The sequence below is a fragment of the Crotalus tigris genome, unplaced genomic scaffold, assembly GCF_016545835.1.
Source record: "Crotalus tigris isolate CLP2741 ecotype Arizona unplaced genomic scaffold, ASM1654583v1 scf7180000020351.1464749751:1500972, whole genome shotgun sequence".
NCBI classification, from domain to species: domain Eukaryota; kingdom Metazoa; phylum Chordata; class Lepidosauria; order Squamata; family Viperidae; genus Crotalus; species Crotalus tigris.
The window spans coordinates 733,451-757,500 of record NW_024097980.1 but is presented as its reverse complement, the minus strand read 5'-3'; the positions used below and the strand labels follow the sequence as shown (position 1 = coordinate 757,500).

Sequence of the window (24,050 nt, the reverse complement as noted above, 5' to 3'; positions counted from 1 at the left end):
TTTGCAGCGCTCCGAGGAAGGCAGAAAGGCGACGGAGGGAAAAGCCGCGGCCGGCGCTCCTCCCCGCCCTGCCTGCGCCTTCCTGCCTTCCTTGGCCCCGGCCCTACGTTCTCCTCCTTCTCCCCGCGGCTGCCCTGCGTCGCCCGGGCTCTGCGCATCGGTGCTGGGGCTCTCCGCCTCCTCCGGAGCCTTCAGCCAAGGCAAGGAAGGGGGGTTCCCGGGTCCCTTCCCCTCCCCTCCCCTCCCCTCCCCTTACCTGGGCGAGGGTCTCCGGCCGGGCGCGGGGGCTGCCTGCCTTCCCTAGCCCAGCTCCGGCGGCGGCGCGCGGCTGGTCGGCAGCCCGGGTGGGCGAGGAGCGAGCGGGGAGGCTGGGCGAAGCCTCGCCGGGGAAGGAGGGGCGGCGGCGGCGGCCGAGCCTGCCTGCCTGCCTGCCTGCCTGGCGGAGGGAGCGGGGCGAAATTCCTGCCCCGCCGCCGCCGCCGCGGACAAAGAGCGCGCTTGGAGAGGGGCGCACAGCCGGAGCCTGGGAAGGGGGCGAGCGGGGGGCTCCCTGCCGCCGCCGCCACCGCCGGGCGACGGGCGAGGGTCTCCGGCCAGGCAGGGCGGCTCCTCCTGGAAGCCGCCCCGAGGCTGGGCTCTCTCTCTCTCCCCGGCGGTGCCTCCTCCGCCGCCCCCGCCGCCGCCTCCGTGGCGAGTCCGCCTTTCCCGGGGAAGCGCGTGCTGGCAAGCCGGAGGCCCGGCTCGCTTTTCTCTCTCTCTCTCTCTCAGCTGGGCTTTTCCAGTCCGGCGTTGTGGCTGCGCTTCCTAATGCAGCGAACGGCCACGACGTGGGCGGAAACGCGGGGGGTGGGGGGGGTTGAAGCGGGGAATATTGCATACACAAACACACACACACACACACAGAGAGAGAGAGAGAGAGAGAGAGAGAAAGAGAGAGAGAGAGAGAGAGAACGGCGGGGGGGAAAGAGAGAGATAGAGAGAGAGACAGAGAGAGAGAGAGAGAGAGAGAGAAATAGGGGAAAGAGAGAGATAGAGAGAGAGAGACAGAGAGAGGGAGAGGGAGAAAGAGAGAGAGAGAGAGAACGGCGGGGGGAAAGAGAGAGAAAGAGAGAGAGAGAGAGAGAGAGAGAGAGAGAGAGAGAAAACGGCGTGGGGGGGGATGGCGAGGAAAGAGAGAGTTTAGCACTTTGGAAAAGGGGGCCGAGGGCAGCGCCTGGGCAAGACGCGCCACGGAGGTAGCAAGGCGAAGCACAGGCTCTGCTACTAAGCGGGATGGGATAGGATGGTATGGGATGGGAGACCAGCAGGTGATCCCAGAGCCAAAGGCTGGACTGGGAAAAAAAAAAAGCAGGGAAAAAGCAGCAACTAACACACACACACACACACACACATACACACTCGTATATACATTCAATAGATACATATATACATACACCGCATACACATACATAGACATACAAATATACACATACCAATAAAGTATTTTATTCTATTCCATATTTTCTATTCTATTCTATTCTGTTCTATTCTATTCTATTCTACTCTACTTCGATTCTTATCATTCTGTTCTATTCTATTCTATACTATTCTATTCTTATCATTATTCTATTCTATTCTATTCTTCATTCTATTCAATTTCTATTCAATTTCTATTCTATTCTATTCCATATTTTTTATTCTATTCTAATCATTATCCTATTCCATTCTATTCTATTTCATTTCATTCCATTCCATATTTTCTTTTTTGTTCTATTCCATTCCATTCCATTCCATTCTATTCCATATTTTCTATTCTATTCTATTCTATTCCATTCCATTCCATTCTATTCTAGTCCATATTTTCTATTCTATTCCATATTTTCTATTCTATTCTATTGCATTCCATTCCATATTTTCTATTCTATTCCATATTTTCTACTCTATTCTATTCACACACACACACACACACACACACACACAACCATCTATATGCTTTTTTGAAAGGGGATTTTACACAGGGAAACACGGAAAGGGGTCCATCTCTAATCCCCCATCTCCGCTCTCCTATTTGGCCCCATCTTCATCTCTCATCCTCAAAGGAGAGCATAGAAGAAAGCAGCGTATCTGTGGGGCACAGAGACGTTGTCTTCCCTCCAGCCCAGCACCCTTTTCTGAGGAAGGTGCAAGCCTCCTGTGGACACAGGTGTAAGCAGCCTGGAAAGGATTCAGAATAACAGAATTGGAAGGGACCTCGGAGGTCTTCTAGTCCAACCCCCTGCTCAGGCAGGAAACCCTATACCATTTCGGACAAATGGCTGTCCAGTCTCTTCTTAAAAACCTCCAGTGTTGGAGCATTCACCACTTCTGGAGGCAGGTAGTTCCACTGGTTAATTGTTCTCACTGTCAGGAAGTTTCTCCTTAGTTCTAGGTTGCTTCTCTCCTTGATTAGTTTCCACCCGTTACTTCTTGTCCTGCCTTCAGGCGCTTCGGAGAATAGCTTGACTCCCTCTTCTTTGAGGCAGCCCCTGAGATACTGGAACACCGCTATCCTGTCACACACCCCCAGTCCTTCTCTTCATTAGACTAGACATACCCAGTTCCTGCAACTGTTTATCATATCATGTTCATATCATACCGTTATAATTCCAGAAGTCCTGATTTTCTGGAGGCCTATCCTTATCTTACTTGATAACTGATGATGTTACCTAGTTGGGTAATGAAACGTCTCCAAGAAAACAAGAGAGCACAAAGCTCAAGAGAGTACCAAGAACCTCACAGTCCTCCTCCTTCTCCTCTTTCCTCCTCCTCCCCACAATCCCCATTCCCTTCTAGCATTGATGATGTTAGCTAGTTGGGTAATGAAACGTCTCCAAGAAAACAAGAAAGCTCAAAAGAGCACCAAGGATCCCACAGTCCTCCTCCTCCTTCTCCTCCTCCTCCGTCTCCTCTTCTCCATAAATCCCACTCCCTTCTAGCACTGATGATGTTACTTAGTTGGGTCATGAAATGTCTGCAAGAAAAACACATAGCTTGGAGAGCACCAAGGATCCCAATCGTACTCCATCACTGGAGGTTTTTAAGAAAAGACTGGGTAGCAACCTGTCTGAAATTTTATAGGGTCTCCTGCTTGAGCAGGGGGTTGGACTAGAAGACCTCCAAGGTCCCTTCCAGCTCTGTTCTGACAGATGCTGGTGAATTGTCCTCACTCTTAGGAAGTTTCTCCTTATTTCAGATGGAGAACTCCCTGCTCCATCACTATGCTGGAAGAAAAACCAGGTCCTGTTCCAAGCCGGGAGGACGCTATAGAAATGAGCTGAAGGCAGGCTGCATTTTGGAAAGGAGGTCTCTTTGTTGAGTTGCTAGAAACTTCAGGGGCTGCAGCATCTTTTTGGGGTGGCTAATAAAATGGCTGGGCGAGTGGATGGATCTTTATAGGGTTCTGATTGAGATGCTCCAGGGGGTTGTGCAATGTGGTGATCCTTGTGCCTTTTGCTGGTCTAATGGTGGTGGATTGACCCCTTTATGTCCTAACAGTCATGTCCTGTCCTTAGAATTGGGGTGGGGAGGATGTAAATTCTCAATCCCATCAGCTCCGGCCTTCTGTGGCTGGATTCCTGAATAGATTGGGCCAGTCTTCCGGAATGGATACAAAATCTGCATTCCTAAAGGATTCTCTTGGTTTGAAACTGTTTTTCTTATGGCAGGGAGACTGGGGCTCCTTTCTGCCTTTGTTAGCATTTTTTTTTCCTCCTTTTCTCCTTTGGGGAAATATAATACTCTGCCTCTTTTTAATATTAAGGATAAAGAATAGTTTAATCTGGGGAGGGAGGAGCCTTCCAAGGCTAAATCGTTCCACCCTTCTACAGATTCTTAGCGTCGGGATGTTTTTCTTTATATCATTCAACGAAACCCGAGTAAGTGCACTTGGCAGCCATTATTTCTGATCTTCAGAATCTCTGGCAATGAAAAATGGGCTCTGAACATCTTCCCCAGAATCGCTTCAGTGAGACAGGTGGGCCCATAAATCAAAGAAAAGGAAGCCAACGTTCAACCTATCTGAAGGCGGATATCAGCTCTCCCCTAAGTCTTTTTTCATTCCCTAAATCTTTATTTCCTCTTTCCTCTCCAATCAGACCTTCAGATCTTTCCCACCTGCTCTAAAGCTGTCAAGTATCCTTGTGTTTTGCAGAGAGAGGGGCGTGCATTACAGGGGGTCCTTGACTTACGACCACCAAAGAATCGCTTGCTAAGCAAGACAGGGGTTAGGTCCCATTTTATGATCTTCCTTGGCACAGTTGTCACTCAAGTGGTTGAGTTAGTCACATGGTTGCTAACGGAACACAGCTTCCCCCACTGACTTTAATGATGATGATGATGATGATGATGATGATAATAATAATAATAATAATAACAATAATAATAATAGTAAAGTTGGAAGGAACCTTGGAGGTCATCTAGTCCAATCCCCTGCTCAGGCAGGAAACCCTATACCATTTCAGACAAATGGCTGTCCAGTCTCTTCTTAAAAACTTCCAGTGTTGGAGCATTCACAGCTTCTGGAGGCAGGTGGTTCCACTGGTCAATTGTTCTAACTGTCAGGAAATTTCTCCTTAGTTCTAGGTTGCTTCTCTCCGTGACTAGTTTCCATCCGTTGCTTCTTGTCCTGCCTTCCGGCGCTTTGGAGAATAGCTTGACTCCCTCTTCTTCGGGGCAGCCCCTGAGATACTGGAATGCTGCTATCATGTCCCCCCCTCGTCCTTCTCTTCGTTAAACTAGACATACCCAATTCCAGCAACCGTTCCTTATATGTTTTAGCCTCCAGTCCCCTAATCCTCTTTGTTGCTCTTCTCTGCACTCTTTCTAGAGTCTCAACATCTTTTTTACATCGTGGTGACCAAAACTGGATGCCGTATGCCAAGTGTGGCCTTACCAAGACTTTGCTTGTCAGAAAGGTCACAAAAGGGGAATCACGTGACCCCAGGATACTGCGACCATCATTAATAAGAGTCTGTTGCCAAGCCCCTGAATTTTAATCACATGACCCATGGGGACAACATTTGTAAGTGTGAAAAACGGTCGTCTCTTTTTTCAAGGCCCTTGTGCCTTTGAAAGGACACTATATAAACTGTTGTTAAATCGAGGATGACCTTTGCCGTCTTCCTCCGCATATGTGATCACGCATGTAAGACTCCAGCCTCGTTTAAAAAATCCTAAGAAGCTATGTCTTGTACGTTTTTAGCACACTCGCCCGCGGCCCTAGGCAACCTTGGTGTTGCTAAGGTGGCTGGTTTAAACCATCCTAGTTTGGTTTGAGTTGTTGTTTTTTTACTCTTCCCTGTGTGTGGCTTTTCCTGTGCCTGGCAAATTTAAGTGTCACTGCTTCAGTTTGTGCGGTGACAACCGAACCATACTGACACAAATTACGCTGGGCGAGTCAAGGACATCTCTGTACAGGCTGAAGCTTAGAAACTCATTCACTACTTCAGGCGCCTGCCTTTAACTGCTTACACCCTGGAGGAAATGAGAAATAAACTATTAGGCGTTAGAAGCAAAGGCTCTCCTTGTTCTTGTCTGTCGAGCTCAGGGGTGGGCAACCTTGGCTCTTTGATGACTGGTGGACTTCAACTCCCAGAATTCCTGAGCCAGCCATGCTGAGGGGAAAGGGAGAGGTTTCCAAGCTGAGCCAGGCTGGCTCAGGAATTCTGGGAGTTCAAGTCTGCAAGTCACGAAAGGGCCATAGTTCCCCCATGCTGGCTCAGGAATTCTGGGAGTTGAAGTCCACGAATCATAAAAAGAGCCAATATTGCCTATCCCTGGCCTAGCTTATCAGCTAGATTTTTTTTCTTCTCTGGATGCAAAAACAGGAAAAACGACTATATTATATTTATCACGGCTACGAGTTGGGATGCACCTCATCCAAAATCCCAAATGTGCTTTTTTATTTTTTGCAAAAGGCAACTGTACTTTCTTCGTTTTTTCTTTGAAAACGTTTCACTTATCATCCAAGAAGCTTCTTCAGTTCTGTAAGAAGGATGGAGGATAGAAGGATTTATATTCTTTGCAGTCCTCTGGTCATTAGTGCTCCCTCTGAGAATTGTTGAGGCCACTTGGAGTTTTATCTGTGACCTCCAGGTCACCTGAGTGGTGCAAACAGATGTATAAACCTTCTTGGAACTGCTGAAAGGATTGTGTTGTAGACTGGAGATAGAGGATTCCATAACCCTCCCCCTCTGTTGAGAGAGGGCTGTTCAATTTGGGCCTAGATGGCCTCTTGGACCCCTTTTTCAAACCAGCGGTCCCCTCTGTCCAAAATGTAGATTTTCCTGTCTTCCAAAAAGTGGCCTCTGTCTTTCCATTGCAGATGGACTGGTGAATTTTGTGAGATGCAAAGGTTTCATCAAACAGAAGATTGTGTAAAAAGGGAGCTGGAATATTTATCCTAGATGATTTTGTTGTTAGTTGCGAAGTCGTGTCCGACCCATCGCGACCCCATGGACAACGTTCCTCCAGGCCTTCCTGTCCTCTGCCATCTTCTGGAGTCCATTGAAGCTCACGCCTCCTGCTTCAGTGACTCCCTCCAGCCACCTCATTCTCTGTCATCCCCTTTTTCTATTGCCCTCCATCTTTCCCAGCATCAGGCTCTTCTCCAGGGAGTCCTTCCTTCTCATTAGGTGGCCAAAGGACTTGAGTTTCAATTTCAGGATCTGGCCTTCTAAAGAGCAGTCGGGGTTGATCTCCTCTAGGACTGACCGGTTTAGTCGCCTTGCAGTCCAGGGGACTCACAGGAGTCTTCTCCAGCACCAGAGTTCAAAGGCCTCCATTCTTTGGCGCTCAGCCTTTCTCATGGTCCAACTTTCACAGCCCTACATTGCAACTGGGAAAACCACGGCCTGGACTATACGCACTTTTGTTGGCAGGGTGATGTCAGTCAACAATTAACCAACGGAACAGCTGGCCTCCCAATTAACCCCCGAGTTGTGGAGGCTCCATCATTGGAGGTTTTCAAGATTGGACAACCATTTGTCCAGGATGGCAGAAAGCCTCCTGCCTTGGGCATGGGGTTGGACTAGAAGACCTCCTGGCTCCCTTCCAGCCCTAGAAGTCCATTCTATGAATTGTAGAAGAATCTCTCCCTTACAAGCCCTTTCCTCGTCCTTGAAGAAATCCACCAGTCAGCTCCTTCACAAAAAAGTAGCTGTAAAAAAAAAAGAGAAAGAATCCACCCTAATTGATATTGTGGCACGTTGTTTCAGCTGCTAGCAGTGAGGTCCATTGGGGAAGGTCAAAAAAGTCAAAATGGGGCCCATTTTTAGCCATGCGTTATTTTGCACCTAGTTGGCCTGCGTCTTGAAAGTCAAACTCTTTGGAAAGGGGATCCGTTGGTAGACAATTCTCTCGTGCGAGGCTCTTGTGTCCTAACCTTTTCCTGTTTGCTTTCTAAGTGGGGTGTGCAAATCACTTGTCTTTTGTCTTGTCTGCAAAGGGACAATGTCCATAAACTCCCACCCGCTTTGGGGGGGGGTGTTGGTGGTGAGATAATTGTTCCCCTCCTCTGTTCCGGAGTTTGATTAGTTGTTTTGAATGGGCCCCGTTTCTCTTCTGTCCGTAGCTGCTATTAGACGCCACTTGCCAGCAATAATTAGCTTGTTATCGTGACAGCTTGTCAAGAGTACATCTGAACATCATGATTTAAGTTGTGTTCGCCACACACACCTGCAGGTGGGCACAACAAGCTTTCTCTCGAAAAGGGGGTAATCGCTCTCTTTGCCTCGCTGGAGGACTGAATAAACTTTTCGTGTGCAAACACTCGTAAGATGGCACTATAAATCATCCAAGCTGGCTAAAGGTCCGACTGTTTCTTTCCATTTTTCAAAGGAGGAGGGAGGAGGGAGGAAGAAAAGGAGGAGGAGGAGAAGGGGAGGAGGAGAAGGAGGAGATGGAGAAGGCGAAGAGGAGGAGGAGGAGAAGGAGATGGAGAAGGAGAAGAAGAAGAGGAGGAGGGGGAGGAGGAGGAGAAGGAGATGGAGATGGAAAAGAAGGAGATGGAGATGGAGGAGGAGGAGGAGGAGGAGGAGGAGGAGGAGGAGGAGGAGGTGGAGGAGAATAGAATAACAGAGCTGGAAGGGACCTTGGAGATCTTCTAGTCCAGCCCCGAGGATGCTGCAACGGTCCTAAGTGTGAAAAACGGTCCTACGTCATTTTTTGCCAGTGCCGTTGTAACTTCAAATGGTCACTAAATGAATTGTTGTACATTGAGGAGTACGGTACTTTGAGAAACCCACCTGAGATTTGAGTTTTCCCAATTCGTCTTAGAACTAAGGAGAAACTTCCTGACAGTGAGAACAATTAACCAGTGGAACCACCTGCCTCCAGAAGCGGTGAATGCTCCAACACTGGAGGTTTCTAAGAAGAGACTGGACAGCCATTTGTCTGAAATGGTGTAGGGTTTCCTGCCTGAGCAGGGGGTTGGACTAGATGACCTCCAAGGTCCCTTCCAACTGTATTATTAATATTATTATAATTAAGAAAAAAAAGGAATTTTAGAGAACATTCTTAAGGCGAGCAATGCTGCCCCCTGGTGGCTGTTTCCCCTCCTAAATCTCCGCCGCTGGGTCAGGCTTTTGTTTTTCCATCAGGCCAAATTAGACACAGCTCTTTGCTGCCCGCATATTCATTTGCAAAGAACCTGCTGGAGGTGTAATAATTAATAAAAGCAGGAGCAGGAGCGTACGACCTTTCCTCCTGCAGGGCGGCTAATGAAAACCATTTCTTCAATAAACTGAACTTCCAGCCCTTTTAAAATGCATTTAACTCTCCCGATCCGCAAGCCTTAGGAGACCCGGGACCCAAGCAGAGCAAAACTCTCTTTTTTTGCTGGCAAACAGCCCTGCAGGGACCTGGGTGAGGGGGGGAGAGAGAGAGAGAGACGAGGGGGCAGCCCCAATTGCCCCCCACCCCCTGCCTGTCTGCTGCTTTGCGACCGATAAAATAGGAGAAAGATCCAGGCGACGTTTTAGAACAGAGTACATTTTAAAGCTGGGACCTGGGGGGGGGCGGGGAGGGGGGGCTAAGGCACCGTGGGACTGGACATATTTGGGGTTATATAACTTGGGTCCAAAATTTCCATGGCTAAGCGAGACAATGAAGTGCATTTTGGCCCATTTTACAAGCCTTTCTTGTCGTAGTTCTTAAGTGAATCCCTTAAGAGTCGTTAAGCAAGTCGGGCTTCCCCCCCCCATTGACTTTGCTTGTTCAGAAGGTCGCAAAAGAGGATCACGTGACCCGGGGGAAGGGGGAACGCTGCAACCGTCGTAAAGTACATGCCAGTTTCCAAGTGTCTGAATTTTAATCATGTGACCTTGGGTACGTTGCAACGGTCGTAAGTGTGAAAAAAAGGTCCTAAGTCCGTTTTTTCAACGCCGTTGTAACTTTGAACGGACGCTAAACAAACTGTTGTGAGTCAAGGACAACCTGTATTAGAACTGGCCTGACTGAGCCTTTGGGATGGGATGGGATGGGATAGAGTAGAGTAGAGTAGAGTAGAGTAGAGTAGAGTAGAGTAGAGTAGAATAGAATAGAATAGAATAGAATAGAATAGAATAGAATAGAATAGAAGCTGGAAGGGACCTTGGAGGTCTTCTAGTCCAGCCCCCTGCTTGAGCAGGAGAACCTATACCATCTCAGACAAGTGACTGTCCAGTCTCTTCTTTAAAATCTCCAATGATGGAGCACCCACAATTTCTGGAGGCAAAGCTGTTCCACTGGTTGATTGTCCTCACTGTCAGGAAGTTTCTCCTTAAATCCAGTTGCTTCTCTCTTTGATCAGCTTCCATCCATTGTTTCTCGTCCTTCCTTATGGTGCTTTGGTGAACAACCTGACCCCCTCTTCCTTGTGGCAGCCCCTCAGAAACTGGAATACTGCTATCATGTCTCCCCTATTTCTTCCGGTGGCAGGATAAGATACCAGACACAGATGTCCTCTCCAGAGCAGGCCTATCATCAGTTTACACTCTGTTGATGAAAGCCCAGATGCTCCTGGGCAGGCCATGTTGTAAGGATGCCAGATCATCGCATCCCTAAACAGCTCTTCTATGGTGAGCTGTCTCAAGGAAAGCGATCGCACGGGGGACAAAAGAAGCGATACAAAGACACGTTGAAAGCCTCTCTTAAGTCCCTGGATATTAACACCATCTCTTGGGAACTTCTGGCGCATGATCGACCGACATGGCGCACCTTGGTGTACCAGGGTTGCCAGACATATGAACACAGAAGGACAATCTTGGCACAAGAGAAGCGAGCACTCCGCAAAGCTGTAAATGCTGAAATAACAGTGTCTACATTTCTTTGCTCAGTATGTAGCAGAACATTTTGTGCTAACATTGGTCTTCTTAGCCACCTACGGACACATCGTTGATGGCCCATAACCCACAAGATGTCAAGTTCTTCATCAAAATCGATGGACGAACAACAGACTAGCCAAACCCAAGTCCCGCAGCTGTTCTTCGTATGTTTTAGCCTCCAGGCCTTCGATCATCTTAGTTGCTTTTCTGTGAATTTTTTCCAAACTCTCAACATCTTTTCTGTAGTATGGTGACCAAAATTGGCTGCCGTATTCCAGGTGTGGTCTCACTAGGGCTTTATAAAGCGGTACTAATACCTCGCGTGATCTTGATTCTACGCCTGTTTATACAACCCAGGATTGTGTTCGCTTTTTTGGCTGCTGCTGCACACGGCTAGCTCATGGTCAAGTGATCGTCCACTAGGACTCCAAGGTCCCTCTCACAGTCACTGTTTTTAAGGAAAATAGGATTTGTTTATTGGATATGGGATAGCGTCAGATGTCCTTTGACAGCTGTGGTTCATGAATTGTCAAAGGTTGCCACAGGGCTTCAAGATAGTAAATCCTGGACCGCCACCGTCACATAAATCTGCAAAAAAAAAAAAAAAAACAACCCACAAAACTTCACAGATTCAACAAAAGAGGAGAGAAGAGATGGAAAAGGCTGATTACTTTGCAAACATCCATCCCATTTCCTGCTGCTAAAGAAATCAGTTCCCCCCCCCTCCCCGTCCGAGCCTGGATTTATGCCAATTCCACCCTGATGGAGGGAAAATAAAGACGTTTCAAAGAAATTATTAGGATTTGACTAATAGGAAAGCGTAGAAAGCAATTTTAAACAATCAGCAGTACAGTCGCTCTTTATTTTATTTTATTTCCTAACGGGAGAAAGCTGCAGACTGGGGGGGGGGACCCTTTAAGTAGTCCCCATGGCATCTCCAAATGTTGGTTTATAATAATCAAAGGAGATAATTGCCAGGGAGAAATTAAGGCCACTTAAAGGGAGAACATGAGCTTGGTCAATGAGCTGCTTTTGATTTCTTAGCGGGTCTTCATTCTTGCTTTCTTTTTCTTTCTTTGTAGTTGTGGGATGCGTGATAGCTTCGTTTCCTCGTCTCTCCCTTGGTTTCTTTCTCTCTTTTTTGCTCATAATTTCAAAATGTTATTAGTTTACAATATAAAATGCAAAAATGCCATAGAAAATAATGGAAAAGTAAGAGAGGAAAAGGGGAAGAGAGAAGTATAGGGCGACAGGACAAAAGAAAGGAAAAAAAATGGTGCAATAGAATAAGGTAATAGCAGCAACCCTCAACTTTTTACTTTTATATGATAATATAAAACTAGCCGTTTCTATAATGACAAACCTACCTAATTGGTAAAACCCCAAATCAAAGTTTTGGGTTTTTTTCCACCTTGAGCACAAAGTCCAGAAGCGGTTTCCAGGTAGAAACAAAAATAACTGTGTGGGGTTTTTTTCTTTTCTTTTCCACCTCTGCTAACTCCATTGACTTTGCCAGCTGTCCGTCCATTGAGGGGATCGAAGGGTCCTCCCGGTTTTTTGTGCAGAACGTAATCTTGCTGCCATCAACATATATAAGATCCAAGTCCCAAATTTTGATCCAGCTGCTTTCTTGAAATGCTGTGTGGATTCATTAGCAGATGATGATGGAAGAATAAGGAGGAGGAGGAGGAGGAGGAGGAGGAGGAGGAGGAGGAGGAGGAGGAGGAGGAGGAGATGATGGAGGAGGAGGAGGAGGAGGAGGAGAGAGGAGGAGAGAAGAAGAAGAGAAGAAGAAGAAGAAGAAAGAAGAAGAAGAAGAAGAAGAAGAAGAAGAAAGAAGAGGAGGAGGAGGAGGAGGAGGAGGAGGAGGAGGAGGAGGAGGAGGAGGAGGAGGAGGAGGAGGAGGAGGAGGAGAAGGAGAAGGAGAAGGAGAAGGAGAAGGAGAAGAGAAGGAGAAGGAGAAGAAGAAGGAGAAGGAGGAGGAGGAGGAGGAGAAGAAGAAGAAAAAGAAGAAGAAGAAGAAGAAGAAGAAGAAGAAGAAGAAAGAAGAAGAAGAAGAAGAAGAAGAAGAAGAGGAGGAGGAGGAGGAGGAGGAGGAGGAGGAGGAGGAGGAGAAGGAGGAGGAGGAGGAGGAGGAGGAGAAGAAGAGGAGGAGGAGGAGGAGGAGGAGGAGAAAGAGGAGAAGGAGAAGGAGAAGAAGAAGAAGGAAAAGAAGGAGGAGAAGAAGAAGAAGAAGAAGAGGAGGAGGAGGAGGAGGAGGAGAAGAAGAAGAAGAAGAAGAAGAAGAAGAAGAAGAAGAAGAAGAAGAAGAAGAAGAAGAAGAAGAAGAAGAAGAAGAAGAAGAAGAAGAAGAAGTTCTTCACACTTACGACCGTTGCAGCCTCCCCCAGAGTCATATGATTTATATTTGGATGCTTCCTATTTACGCTTCCTATTTACGACGGTCACCGTGTCCTGGGAGATTCACAGGATCGCCTTTTGGGACCCTCTAACCAGCAAAGTCGATGGGGCAAACTAGATTCAGTTAACAACCTTGTGATTGCAGGGATTCATTTAACAAACTGAGGCAAGAAAAGTCATAAAACGGGGCAAAACTCAACAAATGTCTCACTTAGCAGCATAAACACCGGGCCCAATGGTGATCGTACGTTGAGGACTACCTGTCTTTTTAAAAAAGATCCTTTTCAATCCTCCCTGCCACGGATCTGCAAAATTTTCAAGGAGTCTGTCTCACATTAATACAGGCAGTTAGGTTATTAGTTAATTGGTTAATTAATTGATTCATCAATTGTCCGTGTCAACACCCAACGCAATGACAAAGGCAGGTTGTTAGCTTCCCATGAGTTATTTTAAATTAGGTTGGGTTTTTTTTCTACAGAAGGACACAGGATGGGTTTGAATTATGTGGACATAATTCTTATTCTCTTTGGACAAGAGAATAAAGCTGTCTCGATTTCTCTCTAGGAATTGCCTAAATCAGTGGTTCTCAACCTTTTTAATGCCGCAACCCCCCAACCGGTCGTAAGTCGAGGACTACTCAACCGGTCGTAAGTCGAGGACTACTCAACTGGTGCAGCACCGTTTGCAGAATGGGACTTTCGGAGGCTCAGCAGGGCAAAGACAGCCTGGACAATTCCTATTGGCTTTGGAAAGCCAATAGAATTAGACTCTATTCAAGAGAGTCTATTCTATTGGCTTTCAAAAGCCAATAGAATAAAAGGGAGTAGCACAGCTAAGGAAAAGGGGGAAAAAATGGCAGACTGCGTTGTTTGGCAACCCCTGTGAAATGGTCGTTCGACCCCAAATGGGGTCCTGACCCACAGGTTGAGAACCACTGGCCTAAATGGAAAATAAAACACATTTTCCTTTGCTCCTATGAGCATCAAGCAAAGATGGGACTCTGCCACTAGGTGGCGCCATCAAACCATGTTAGGGATATATGTATATATATGCGTGGGCGTGTACACACAAACACACACCAACACACACCAGTGTTAAAATAAAAACGGTTTTATCTTTGTTACTCACTGTTTGGGAACAGCATGTTTCAATTCTGCTCTTCCCCTACGTTATGCTGAGAAAGAAAATTGCATGCAAAGAAAGAACATTTTAATCGAGAATTTATTTGAGCAAGAAGTGTACAATCCATACAATCTTTCTTTGCTACGACAAAAATGGATCAGGTGAACGTGGACTTTGAAAATGAAACAGGAACAGCAAAGGGTTTAATTTTACTGGAATATCATGCTTTCTTTTTTTAAAGAAAGGGCTTTTTTCTGCTGCCTTGGTTTTATCTTGTTTTGAATTTGCTTGTTTTGAATTTGCTTTGCCCAAAGGACTTGTGGAGTGTTTTTGAACTTGCTCTTTCTGTGTTAAAAGTCATGCAACTCCTGAACGATCCATCTTTCCTTCCCACTCCATAATTCTAAGCATTTATTGACCTCCCAAAAGTGCTGAAGATATCTGAGGGCACTCATGGGCACGTAAAATATAATTACGCCCTCTTGTCTTTAATTGTTTTTGCTACGGTGCTGCTCCAATTAAGAATGCTTCAAACTGCAATGGGTTAAGATGTGTTTTCAACCTGCGAGTGATCCTTTCCCTCCAAACACAATTTATCTTATGAAATGATTAAACTAGGTGCCCAGTTCTCCACAAGGCCTCATTTAGTGTGCCACAAAATTAACACTGCATCAATTGCAGCCTCCTTAGATCACCTTTGCAAGGTCTAACTGCAGTGTGCGGGAGACCAAAAATCTAAACAGCAGCAAATCAAAGAGCAGCGGGATTATATATTGGCTTGTATGTCGCAATTTGACTTTTGCACCTGTGATAAAGGCCATTAGTTACTAGAGGTTGAGAACAGCCAGGAAAAACAATACAACTGCAAAGGTAAGGCAACTAGGGATGACAGACGTTTGATGAACGGAAAAAAAAACATTAACCGGTTCTTTCCCTGAAAAGAGGAGCTGATCTCCTTGAATGAGTTTACTCATCTGTGGCTTGCCAAAGCTTTCGTAATTCTTCGGCTTTCTCTTCCAGCTGTTGCACCTTCAAACGCCCCTGCCTTCTCTCCAGCTCCAGGTTGTTAACTTGGCAACGCAGACGCCTGAAAACCGCTTCGCCTCTCTTGTTCTGCAGCTGTTCCCAGCAAGAATAAAAGGACAAGACTGAGAAAGAAAGTCCTGCGTGATTAAAGGCGAGTGAACAGTAAGAGGGACGGCAAAGATCTGCAGATTGCAGCGTGATACGATGCGGCTTTCCAATGGAAAGAGTTGGAAGAAACTCACTGAGCGCAGTGGGATGTACTGCTGAATAAATACCCGCTGAACAGTTTGGGAAGACTCTAGAAAGAGTGCAGAGAAGAGCAACAAAGATGATCAGGGGACTGGAGGCTAAAACATACAAGGAACAGTTGCTGGAATTGAGGATGTCTAGTTTAACGAAGAGAAGGACGATGGATGACATGATAGCAGTCTTCTAGTATCTCAGGGGCTGCCCCAAAGAAGAGGGAGTCAAGCTATTTTCCAAAGCCCCTGAAGGCAGGACAAGAAGCAACGGATGGAAACTGATCAAGGAGAGAAGCAACCTAGAACTAAGGAGAAACTTCCGGACAGTGAGAACAATTAACCAGTGGAACAACCTGCCTCCAGAAGCAATAAATGCTCCAACACTGGAAGTTTTTAAGAAGGGACTGGACAGCCATTTGTCCGAAATGGTATAGGGTTTCCTGCCTGAGCAGGGGGTTGGACTAGATGACTCCAAGGTCCCTTCCAACTTTATTACTTCATTATTATTATGGATCATCGCACAGTCAGCCAGATGTTCAGACTGGATTTGGCATTTTGTCTACCTATCGAGTCCTTACCCAGGACCTGGGATAGGCAGATGTGGATGTTTGATGGTATTACAGATATCGTCGCAGGATGGAAGCAGTTCCTAGTAAGGCCGCCTTTTGCAATTGACTAATAGCGAATTTGTCAATGCCAATGGTGTTCAAGTGGTGCTCCAGTTGTTTTGGGATTGCACCCAAGGCGCCTATGACTATTGGTACTACCCTTGCTTGCTTTTGCCACAGTCTTTCTATTTCTATTTGTAGGTCTTTGTTGTTGTTGTTGTTGTTGTTGTTGTTATTATTATTATTATTAAAATGGAACTAAATCTCACATCTGAAAGGCATAATGCAATCCAGGGGCATATCTGCTCAGAAGTACAAAACGCACAAAATGCAAATAAAATACAGGGCATCTGCTCAGCACAAAACAGAACCCCTCAGATAATAACATTCAACAGAAATCGTCTCTTTTATAAGTAGCCATCAAACTAAGGCATCCCACCCAAATAGCATTCGGTTTTATCCTTCAGAATATGGGATAACAAGAGTTGGAAGGGACCTTGGTTGGTGGTCTTCTTGTCCTGCTCAAGCAGGAGACCCTATAACCATTTCAGAGAAATGGCTGTCCAGTCTTTTCTTACAAGCTTCCAGAGTTGGATCACCCACAGTTTCTGGTGGCAAGCTGTTCCACTGGTTAATTGCTCTCCCTGTCAGGAAATTTCTCCTTAGTTCCAGGTTGCTTCTCTCCTTGAACAGCCTCTGAGATACTAGAACGCTGCTATCCTGTCCCCCCTTGTCCTTCCCTTCATTAAACTAGACATCCCCAATTCCAGCAACCGTTCCTTATATGCTTTGGCCTCCAGTCCCCTTATCATCTTTGTTGCTCTTCTCTGCACTCTTTGTGGAGTCTCAACATCTTTTTTACATCGTGGTGACCAAAACTGGATGCCGTATTCCAAGTGTGGCCTTACCAAGGTGACCTTCAGGCACTGAGTGCAAATGTCAACATCTTACATTTTGCCTACTCAGCAACTGCCAACAAGGACAGCCGTTATATGTCCACAGAAACTAATTTGACAGAGTTTATAATTTCATACTGGGATAAAATTAACTAACTGCTTTTATAGTTGTGCGATAAGGACATTGCCGTCTTAGGGATGCCTTATCATTATTCAAAAATGCATACATTTAAGGGTGCTTCTTAAAAAAAAAAACAGATGGGACTCCATAGCTTTAGCTCACCTCAATTTCTTTCTGAAGATTAGCGTGCCTGCTTTTTTCATCCCGAACGGCGTTCTCCATTTCACCCACAGCCTCTTTCAAAATCTTTATTTCACTTTGCAGACACAAGATTTCATCCTGCGCAGGGATACATATAAGGGAATGGAGATACGGTAAAATAAATCTGATAATATTGGGGAACCAGGCATGAAATATGAAAGCAGAAATGTTCATAGGGGTTGATCATTAGAATGGTTTTAACTGTTTCTTTTCATGTTTGTTACCGTGGAAGTTCTCACCGAAAACCTAAATTAGCACCAATTGGAAATGAAAGATGGTTATTCTCAGCTGAAAAGGATCTGTTTAAACATGGGAGAAGAAAAGGAGACAAGTAGGAAGACTGGATGGGAGAGATCAAAGGGAAATCAGATAAAAACACAGCCAAAGTTTGTTCTCTATTGTACCGAAAATACAATAGTTTCTGATGATGTTATCTAGTTGGGTCATGAAACATCTGCAAGCAAACATCCAAGCTCAGAGAGCACCAAGGATTCCACATAAAATAATGGTTTTAAGTTGCAGGAAGGCAGATTCTACAGAACGTTAGGGGGAAAAAACTCATTAACAGTAAGAACAATTCACCAAGTCGCCCCTGTGCAGAACAGTTTACAAGGGAATGCATCTTAACTATAAGTAGTACTCAATGTACGGCCGCAACTGAGCCCAAACCTCTATTGCTAAGGAAGACGGTTGTTAAGCGAGTGTTGCCCTCTTTTACGACATTTCTTGCCACAATTGTTAAGGGAATCATTGCACACAGTACACAATGACTGTGTTTACACATAATACTTGTCTTAGGTAAAAAGGTAACTTTGGACAAAGCTGTCAATACACAGCATGTCGTTGTTAAGTTGGTAACCCGGTTATTAAGTGAATCTGGGTTGCAAAAGGGGACACTGGGATCGTCATAAGTATGAGTCATTTGCCAAGCATCCGAATCTTGACCCCCGTGACCCTGGGAACGCTGCAATAGTCATAAGTGTGAAAAATGGCCATGCTGTTGTAACTTCAAACGGTCTCTAAATGAATGGCTGTAAGTCAAGGACCACCTGTATTTATTTCCCCTCCTCAAATTATCCTGCTATACATTGATAATCAGCTGTATTCTTCAGAAGAAACAAAGAGCAGATTTGGTGAGAAAGATAAAATAATTGCAAAGGCCGTGAACCAGACCTGGACTTGGCCAGCCGTGTCTTGTTCTTTTGCTTGCTGAAGAGAAGCCATTAGCTCTTTCTTCTGCCCCATCAGTTGCTGGATGGTGTCCCTTTTTGTCTTTAGCGCCACTACAAAAGGCAATTTACTTTCTGCTTCCTCCAACCGGTTTCGGTGAGTGGCCATTTTCTCATAGTAAGCCCGGTTTCCTAAAAGCTTCATTTCAAACTCTTCTTCTAGAGCTTCGGTATCCCGAATCAGCTTCCCGTTCTCGGCGTGCAAGGCTGAGATTTGAGACTCCAGATCTTCGCAGTGGCGTCTGGTGGTTGCTATGGCTTCCTCGGAGAAATACGTCTGCCTTTCAATGGCCTTTTTTTCGGCTACAGTGGTGTTCCTCTGGATCTCAAGATCCTGAAGCTGAGCCTTCAGGAAAAAATATTTCAGAGTTAAACCAAGGAATACTCAAAACAGCGAAAAAGTTGACTGGTGCCCGCCAGGCCACTGCTCTACCCGACCGTAAAGTCTTTTTAAAATATTACCTGCAGTTGTGTGAGCACCTCCTTGCTTTTTTGTATTTCAGAAGCCTGTGTATTTTGTTGCTCAGATACCCGTTTCACCATTTCAGCAATTCCTAACGAATCGGAGTCAGCCATGGCTAGGAAAAAAGAAGGAGGAGGAGGAGGAGGAGGAGGAGGAGGAGGAGGAGGAGGAGGAGGAGGAGGAGGAGGAGAAGAAGAAGAAGAAGAAGAAGAAGAAGAAGAAGAAGAAGAAGAAGAAGAAGAAGAAGAAGAAGAAGAAGAAGAAGAAGAAGAAGAAGAAGAAGAAGAAAGAAGAAGAAGAAGAAGAAGAAGAAGAAGAAGAAAAGAAGAAGAAAGAAAGAAGTTAGGGAGTAATGTTGATTCCCACACAGCCCTCAACACTACCTTAATTCTAATTCTCAAAAGTAATTGGAAGACATGCTGTGATCGTTCTTCAATGCTGGCGGATCCTTAAAAAGCTAAGATTGCTGTCAGTAAGCCAATCGGCATTTAGAGAATGAAAAAAAAAATTTAAGCAGTGTTCCGTTCCCGTTCCTATTTTAATTTTAGGCTTTGTGTATGTCTGCAATGTTCTCTCAAATACGTAAATAATAACTAAACGTTATAGAGTGTGTAAACTAGCCAAAATTGGATAAAAGCAGTCTTTCTTTGAGTAAAAAAAAAGAAATTCCATATCTATCACAACAGGGACACTTAAATTGACTTAAAGATTGCCACATGTCCTAAAATATATTTGAAAATCTCCTAAAGGATTGCTATTAAGACACAAATCAATAAAACTAGCAATGGTAATTTATTGAAATGAGATATAGATTAATCAATAATCAATGTCATCATACCTTAGGACAATGAAGTAGCATTCCTGGAATCCTTGCGCAATTTTAAACTAAAACTAAGACTAAAACCAATGAATAATCAAAGCAACACAGATAGCTATGGATCATCCATCCATGTCATGTTGATTGGTTCCAATTTTTTGGCCCCAAAATGGAGAATTGCCCAAAATTTCTTGCAAGGGATAAATTCCAAGGCAGGAGAATAATTCAGAAGTTTCATAAGTTTTCTTTCTGCCTAGTTTTCAAGCTTGCCTAAAACGTTTTGTATACACGGTTTATTTTTTTTCTTCTCTTTCACATTACGTATCTGAAAAATATCAGCCATTTTGACTTATTCTTCAATTGCACCAAATTCTTTTTAAAACACTTCAAAAATCTTACAGATAGCATTGCTTTTATGGTATTATTGTTCTGCAGTACTTAAATTTCCATACAGGAGTGTGTTAACTAGAGAATTCAGCATGCAATTCTGCATCTGTGCCTTTCTATATTTTATGCAACTTTTAAAATTATTTCCCCTTTGTCATTTAATCGCAATTCTCTTCTTTCCTTTTATCCAGAAATTTTAAAATGCTTCGCTGAGAGACTAAAAGAGAGAGAGAGACTAGCCATTTCGTTCAGTTTTCTGCCATGTCTTATATTATGTTGTTCCCATCTTTCTATGTAAAATGAATTCCATTATTTATTAGTTAGCACTGTATTAGTATTGTTCTTTAAATCTAAAGAATGAGCAAAACAATGTAAAATGTTATATATCATGCTCATATGCACGCCTGCGTACTATTTACATATGTACACTCTTTGGAAAAGCTACAGATCCTCAAATCCTGGAGAAAAAAAAATTACATTTCTTGGGAATCAATAGAAATTCTTCAGCACTTAAGTTTTCTGAACTGATTTACATCTATCATTCTGACTTTCAGAAACTGTCAGAAATGCCCCCTTAGAGAAACTGCAGTCTTCATATAACAGAGTGCTGTAAATTTGCAAATTCTTCTTTGCATTATAGTCATATTACATGAATCTAATTCCACAACTCTAGCTGGCAAAGCCCCGCTGTGCTAGAAAACCTAGTATTAGTAAAAAAATATCTGGATTTTCAGATTTTTAAAGCAGGCCTTGAGATGCACAAAGTATCACCAAATCAGGGCCTTGGTTTCTAGAATGGACAGTATTAAAAAGCAGCCATTCCAGAAGCAGAAAAAGAATGTTTGAAAAGGAAATTTTGACCAACCGAGTTATCAGAACTTCAGTTTGATGTCTAGCTGCAGCATGGAAGGCCAAAGCAATAAAACTGCCGTTTCCACAATTAATTTGATTTTCTTTTTTCTGCAGGATTTACTGCGTATCTTTTCTTAATGGCTAAAACGGAGCATTGAAAATGATGAAGGACTGAAATTATATAAAGAGAACAGGTGAAATATATATGGGGGGCCTTCACATCATCCTGAGGAAAATGGTATTTTAAAACTCTTTTTTGAGTTTTGTGTTTCTTAGCTCCTCTTTTAAATTCGACTCGATCATTTTCCTCATGTGGAAACCACTTTTTACACATATTATTTATTTCCTAATATCGCTAATACCTGGAGATCTCAAGGTTTTCTAGCAACTGTGTAAACCAGGAAGAAAGTTAGGTCTCTCCCTTTTCCGAGCAGTAGTAATAATAGTAGTAATAATAATAATAATAATAAAGTTGGAAGGGACCTTGGAGGTCATCTAGTCCAACCCCCTGCTCAGGGAGGAAACCCTACACCATTTCGGACAAATGGCTGTCCAGTCTCTTCTTAAAAACCTCCAGTGTTGGAGCATTCACCGCTTCTGGAGGCAGGTTGTTCCACTGATTAATTGTTCTCACTGTCAGGAAGTTCTCGACTTACAACATATAAGACAGCTTGCTCATTGCAGTTGTCACTTGTGATTGTCTTAAAAGTGACCCACAAAAAAATAAATACAAAACTGTAGTAAAACGTGGTCATATGATTGCAGGACACTGCAAGCAGTCGCAAACACGGGACAATTGCTGAACATGTGCGGTCCTGTGACTATGGAGAGAATGGCCTGGCCGTCGTAACTTCGACTCTGTAAATGCCTCTGCGGGAAAATCCTTGACAGCTTTGAAAGGTCGCAAAACAAATCAAGGTTAAGTCAAGGTCTACTTGCCAGTGATTCTTTGTCAACCTTTCCAGCTCAGAATTGAGGTCTTCACCCTTCACCCGACTCAACATTGAGGAGATGTTTCTCCCATTTTCCAGATTTTTTTTCCTGGTTTTTTAATGCATCTCTTGCATTTTGGGGATGGCAACCATGAGGACTGCAGGCAAGACGGTAAAAGACGCTGTCTCCTGGGGAGGAAAGCTATGGCAAATCTAGACAGCATACTCAAAAGCAGAGACATCACCCTGCCAATAAAAGTACGTATAGTCCAGGCCATGGTTTTCCCAGTTGCAATGTATGGCTGTGAAAGTTGGACTGAGCGCCAAAGAATGGAGGCCTTTGAACTCTGGTGCTGGAGAAGACTCCTGCGAGTCCCCTGGACTGCAAGGCGATCCAACCGGTCAGTCCTAGAGGAGATCAACCCCGACTGCTCTTGAGAAGGCCAGATCCTGAAGTGGAAACTCAAATACTTTGGCCACCTAATGAGAAGGAAGGACTCCCTGGAGAAGAGCCTGATGCTGGGAAAGATGGAGGGGACGACGGAGAAGGAGGTGGCTGGATGGAGTCCCTGAAGCAGCAGGCGTGAGCTTCCATGGACTCCAGAAGATGGTAGAGGACAGGAAGGCCTGGAGGAACGTGTCCATGGGGTCGCGATGGGTCGGACGAGACTTCGCAACTAAAAACAACAAACCTTGAGGACCGCTGAGTTCACCGAACTAGAAATTTCGTACAGAGACACTCACCCAAATATTAATTCTTTGAGAAGCTGCCACAAAGAGGAGCGGGGGTCAATTTATTTTCCAAAGCACCTGAAGGCAAGACAAGAAACAAAGGATGGAAACTGATCAACGAGAGAAGCAGCCTGAAATTAAGGAGGAATTTCCTAACAGGAAGGACAATTAATCAGGGGAACAGAAGAAACTAACCAAAGAGAGAAGCAACCTGGAACTAAGGAGAAGCTTCCTGACAGTTAGAACAATTAACCAGTGGAACAACCTGCCTCCAGAAGCTGTGAATGCTCCAACACTGGAAGTTTCTAAGAAGAGGCTGAACAGCCATTTGACTGAAATGGTATAGAGTTTCCTGCCTGAGCAGGGGGGTGGACTAGAAGACCTCCAAGGTCCCTTCCAGCTATATTCTGATTCTGACTTCTTGATCTCGGCCACATCTGCAAACCACCAACGCTCTGGCAGATGACTCGTTAAATTATTTAAACCTCTGGGAAACCTTGAAAGCAAAAAACCGGCCACCCCTTCAAAAAAAAAGTTTTATCTGTTTCATTCCAGATTTAAAGGCGCCGGTGGTTAGGGTTTTTAAAAAGATAAGAGTCCAAAATTTCCTTTGATAGCAAGACAGACCTTCCTTACCACGGCCTGTAAGTGAATCACTGCAGTTGTAAAACCAGTAACGTGGCCGTTAAAGGAGTCTCACTTCCCTCTTGACTTTGCTGGACAGAAAGTCGCCAAAGGGGATCACGTGACACACACCTCCGGGGACACAACCGTCGTAAGTACAAGCCAGTTGCCGAGCAGCTGAATTTTGATCACGTGAGCGTGCGTGGGGAGGCTGCAACAGCCGTAAGTGTGAAGAATGGTCGTTAAGTTCCTTTTTTTCGGCGCCGTTGTAACTTCAAACCGTCGCTAACCGAGCGGTTATAAGTCAGGGACTTTCCCGTATTGAAAGACAAAAATTTTCAGCCAAGGCGCGAGGCCATTGGGTGCCAAAGTTTGCGTTGAAGTCACTTTCTAGCCGAGTAAATAAGGTTCTACTGACCTACATTTATCTCTTGTTTACCCTGCCCTCAGCTAATTAAGATTACCCAGCGGGATCTCTTTCCAGGAAGCTGAGGCCTGCAGAACTCCACGGGACTTTTTCCAGGTAAACATGTTGTCACGGCAAACTCTTTGCAATTGCCGTTGATTTCTTTGCGCTGGCATTTCGTTTGCACTTGAGACGGGGTGCGGCGGAGGCTAAAAAACCTATTCCTTGTCTCTCAAGACCAAATTCATTGGCAAAGAAAGCAGGGAAGGAAGCTTTGAGGCTTGAAATAGAATAAAACAGAACAATAGAATAGAGCTGGAAGGGACCTTGGAGGTCTTCTAGTCCAGCCCTCTGCTCAGGCAGGAGAACCTATACCAGGGGTAGGCCACCTTGGCTTTTTTATGACTGGTGGACTTCAACTCCCAGAATTCCTGAGCCAGCCATGCTGAGGGGGAAGGGAGAGGTTTCCAAGCTGAGCCATGCTGGCTCAGGAATTCTGGGAGTTGAAGTCCATGAGTCATGAAGGGGCCAAAGTTCCCCCATACTGACTGAGGAATTCTGGGAGTTGAAGTCCACCAGTCATGAGGGGGCCATAGTTCCCCCATACTGGCTGAGGAATTCTGGGAGTTGGAGTCCACAAGCCATGAGGGGGCCATAGTTCCCCCATGCTGGC

At 45.0% G+C, this 24,050-nt stretch overlaps 2 protein-coding genes across 7 annotated transcripts in view; both read right to left on the bottom strand.

Annotated features, from left to right (window-relative positions):
- The window catches only part of ENOX1 (ecto-NOX disulfide-thiol exchanger 1), a 383,175-nt gene extending 382,406 nt beyond the window's left edge, over positions 1-769 (bottom strand). Inside the window, exon 1 of one of the 3 annotated variants that reach the window (XM_039366738.1) lies at positions 257-769. The gene's annotated coding sequence lies outside the window, so the exon portion shown is untranslated. The remainder of the gene's footprint in view (positions 1-256) is intronic. The other 2 variants (XM_039366740.1, XM_039366739.1) reach the window with 2 other exon arrangements.
- Positions 770-14,661: 13,892 nt separating this feature from the next.
- Positions 14,662-23,673, bottom strand: CCDC122 (coiled-coil domain containing 122). Of its 4 annotated transcripts, XM_039366743.1 has the most exons (6): positions 23,104-23,673; positions 22,360-22,425; positions 18,627-18,742; positions 18,109-18,510; positions 16,897-17,013; positions 14,662-14,960 (listed from the first exon to the last, which is right to left on the bottom strand). In XM_039366743.1, the coding sequence occupies exons 3-6, from the start codon at positions 18,738-18,740 to the stop codon at positions 14,808-14,810; spliced, it is 786 nt and encodes a 261-aa protein (XP_039222677.1). In that variant the 5' UTR covers positions 18,741-18,742; positions 22,360-22,425; positions 23,104-23,673; the 3' UTR covers positions 14,662-14,807. The 4 variants fall into 4 exon arrangements, with proteins under 4 accessions (XP_039222677.1, XP_039222678.1, XP_039222680.1 ...); XM_039366744.1 differs by lacking the exon at positions 22,360-22,425 and having other exon boundaries at positions 22,984-23,673; XM_039366746.1 differs by lacking the exon at positions 23,104-23,673 and having other exon boundaries at positions 18,627-18,718.
- Positions 23,674-24,050: the final 377 nt, after the last annotated feature.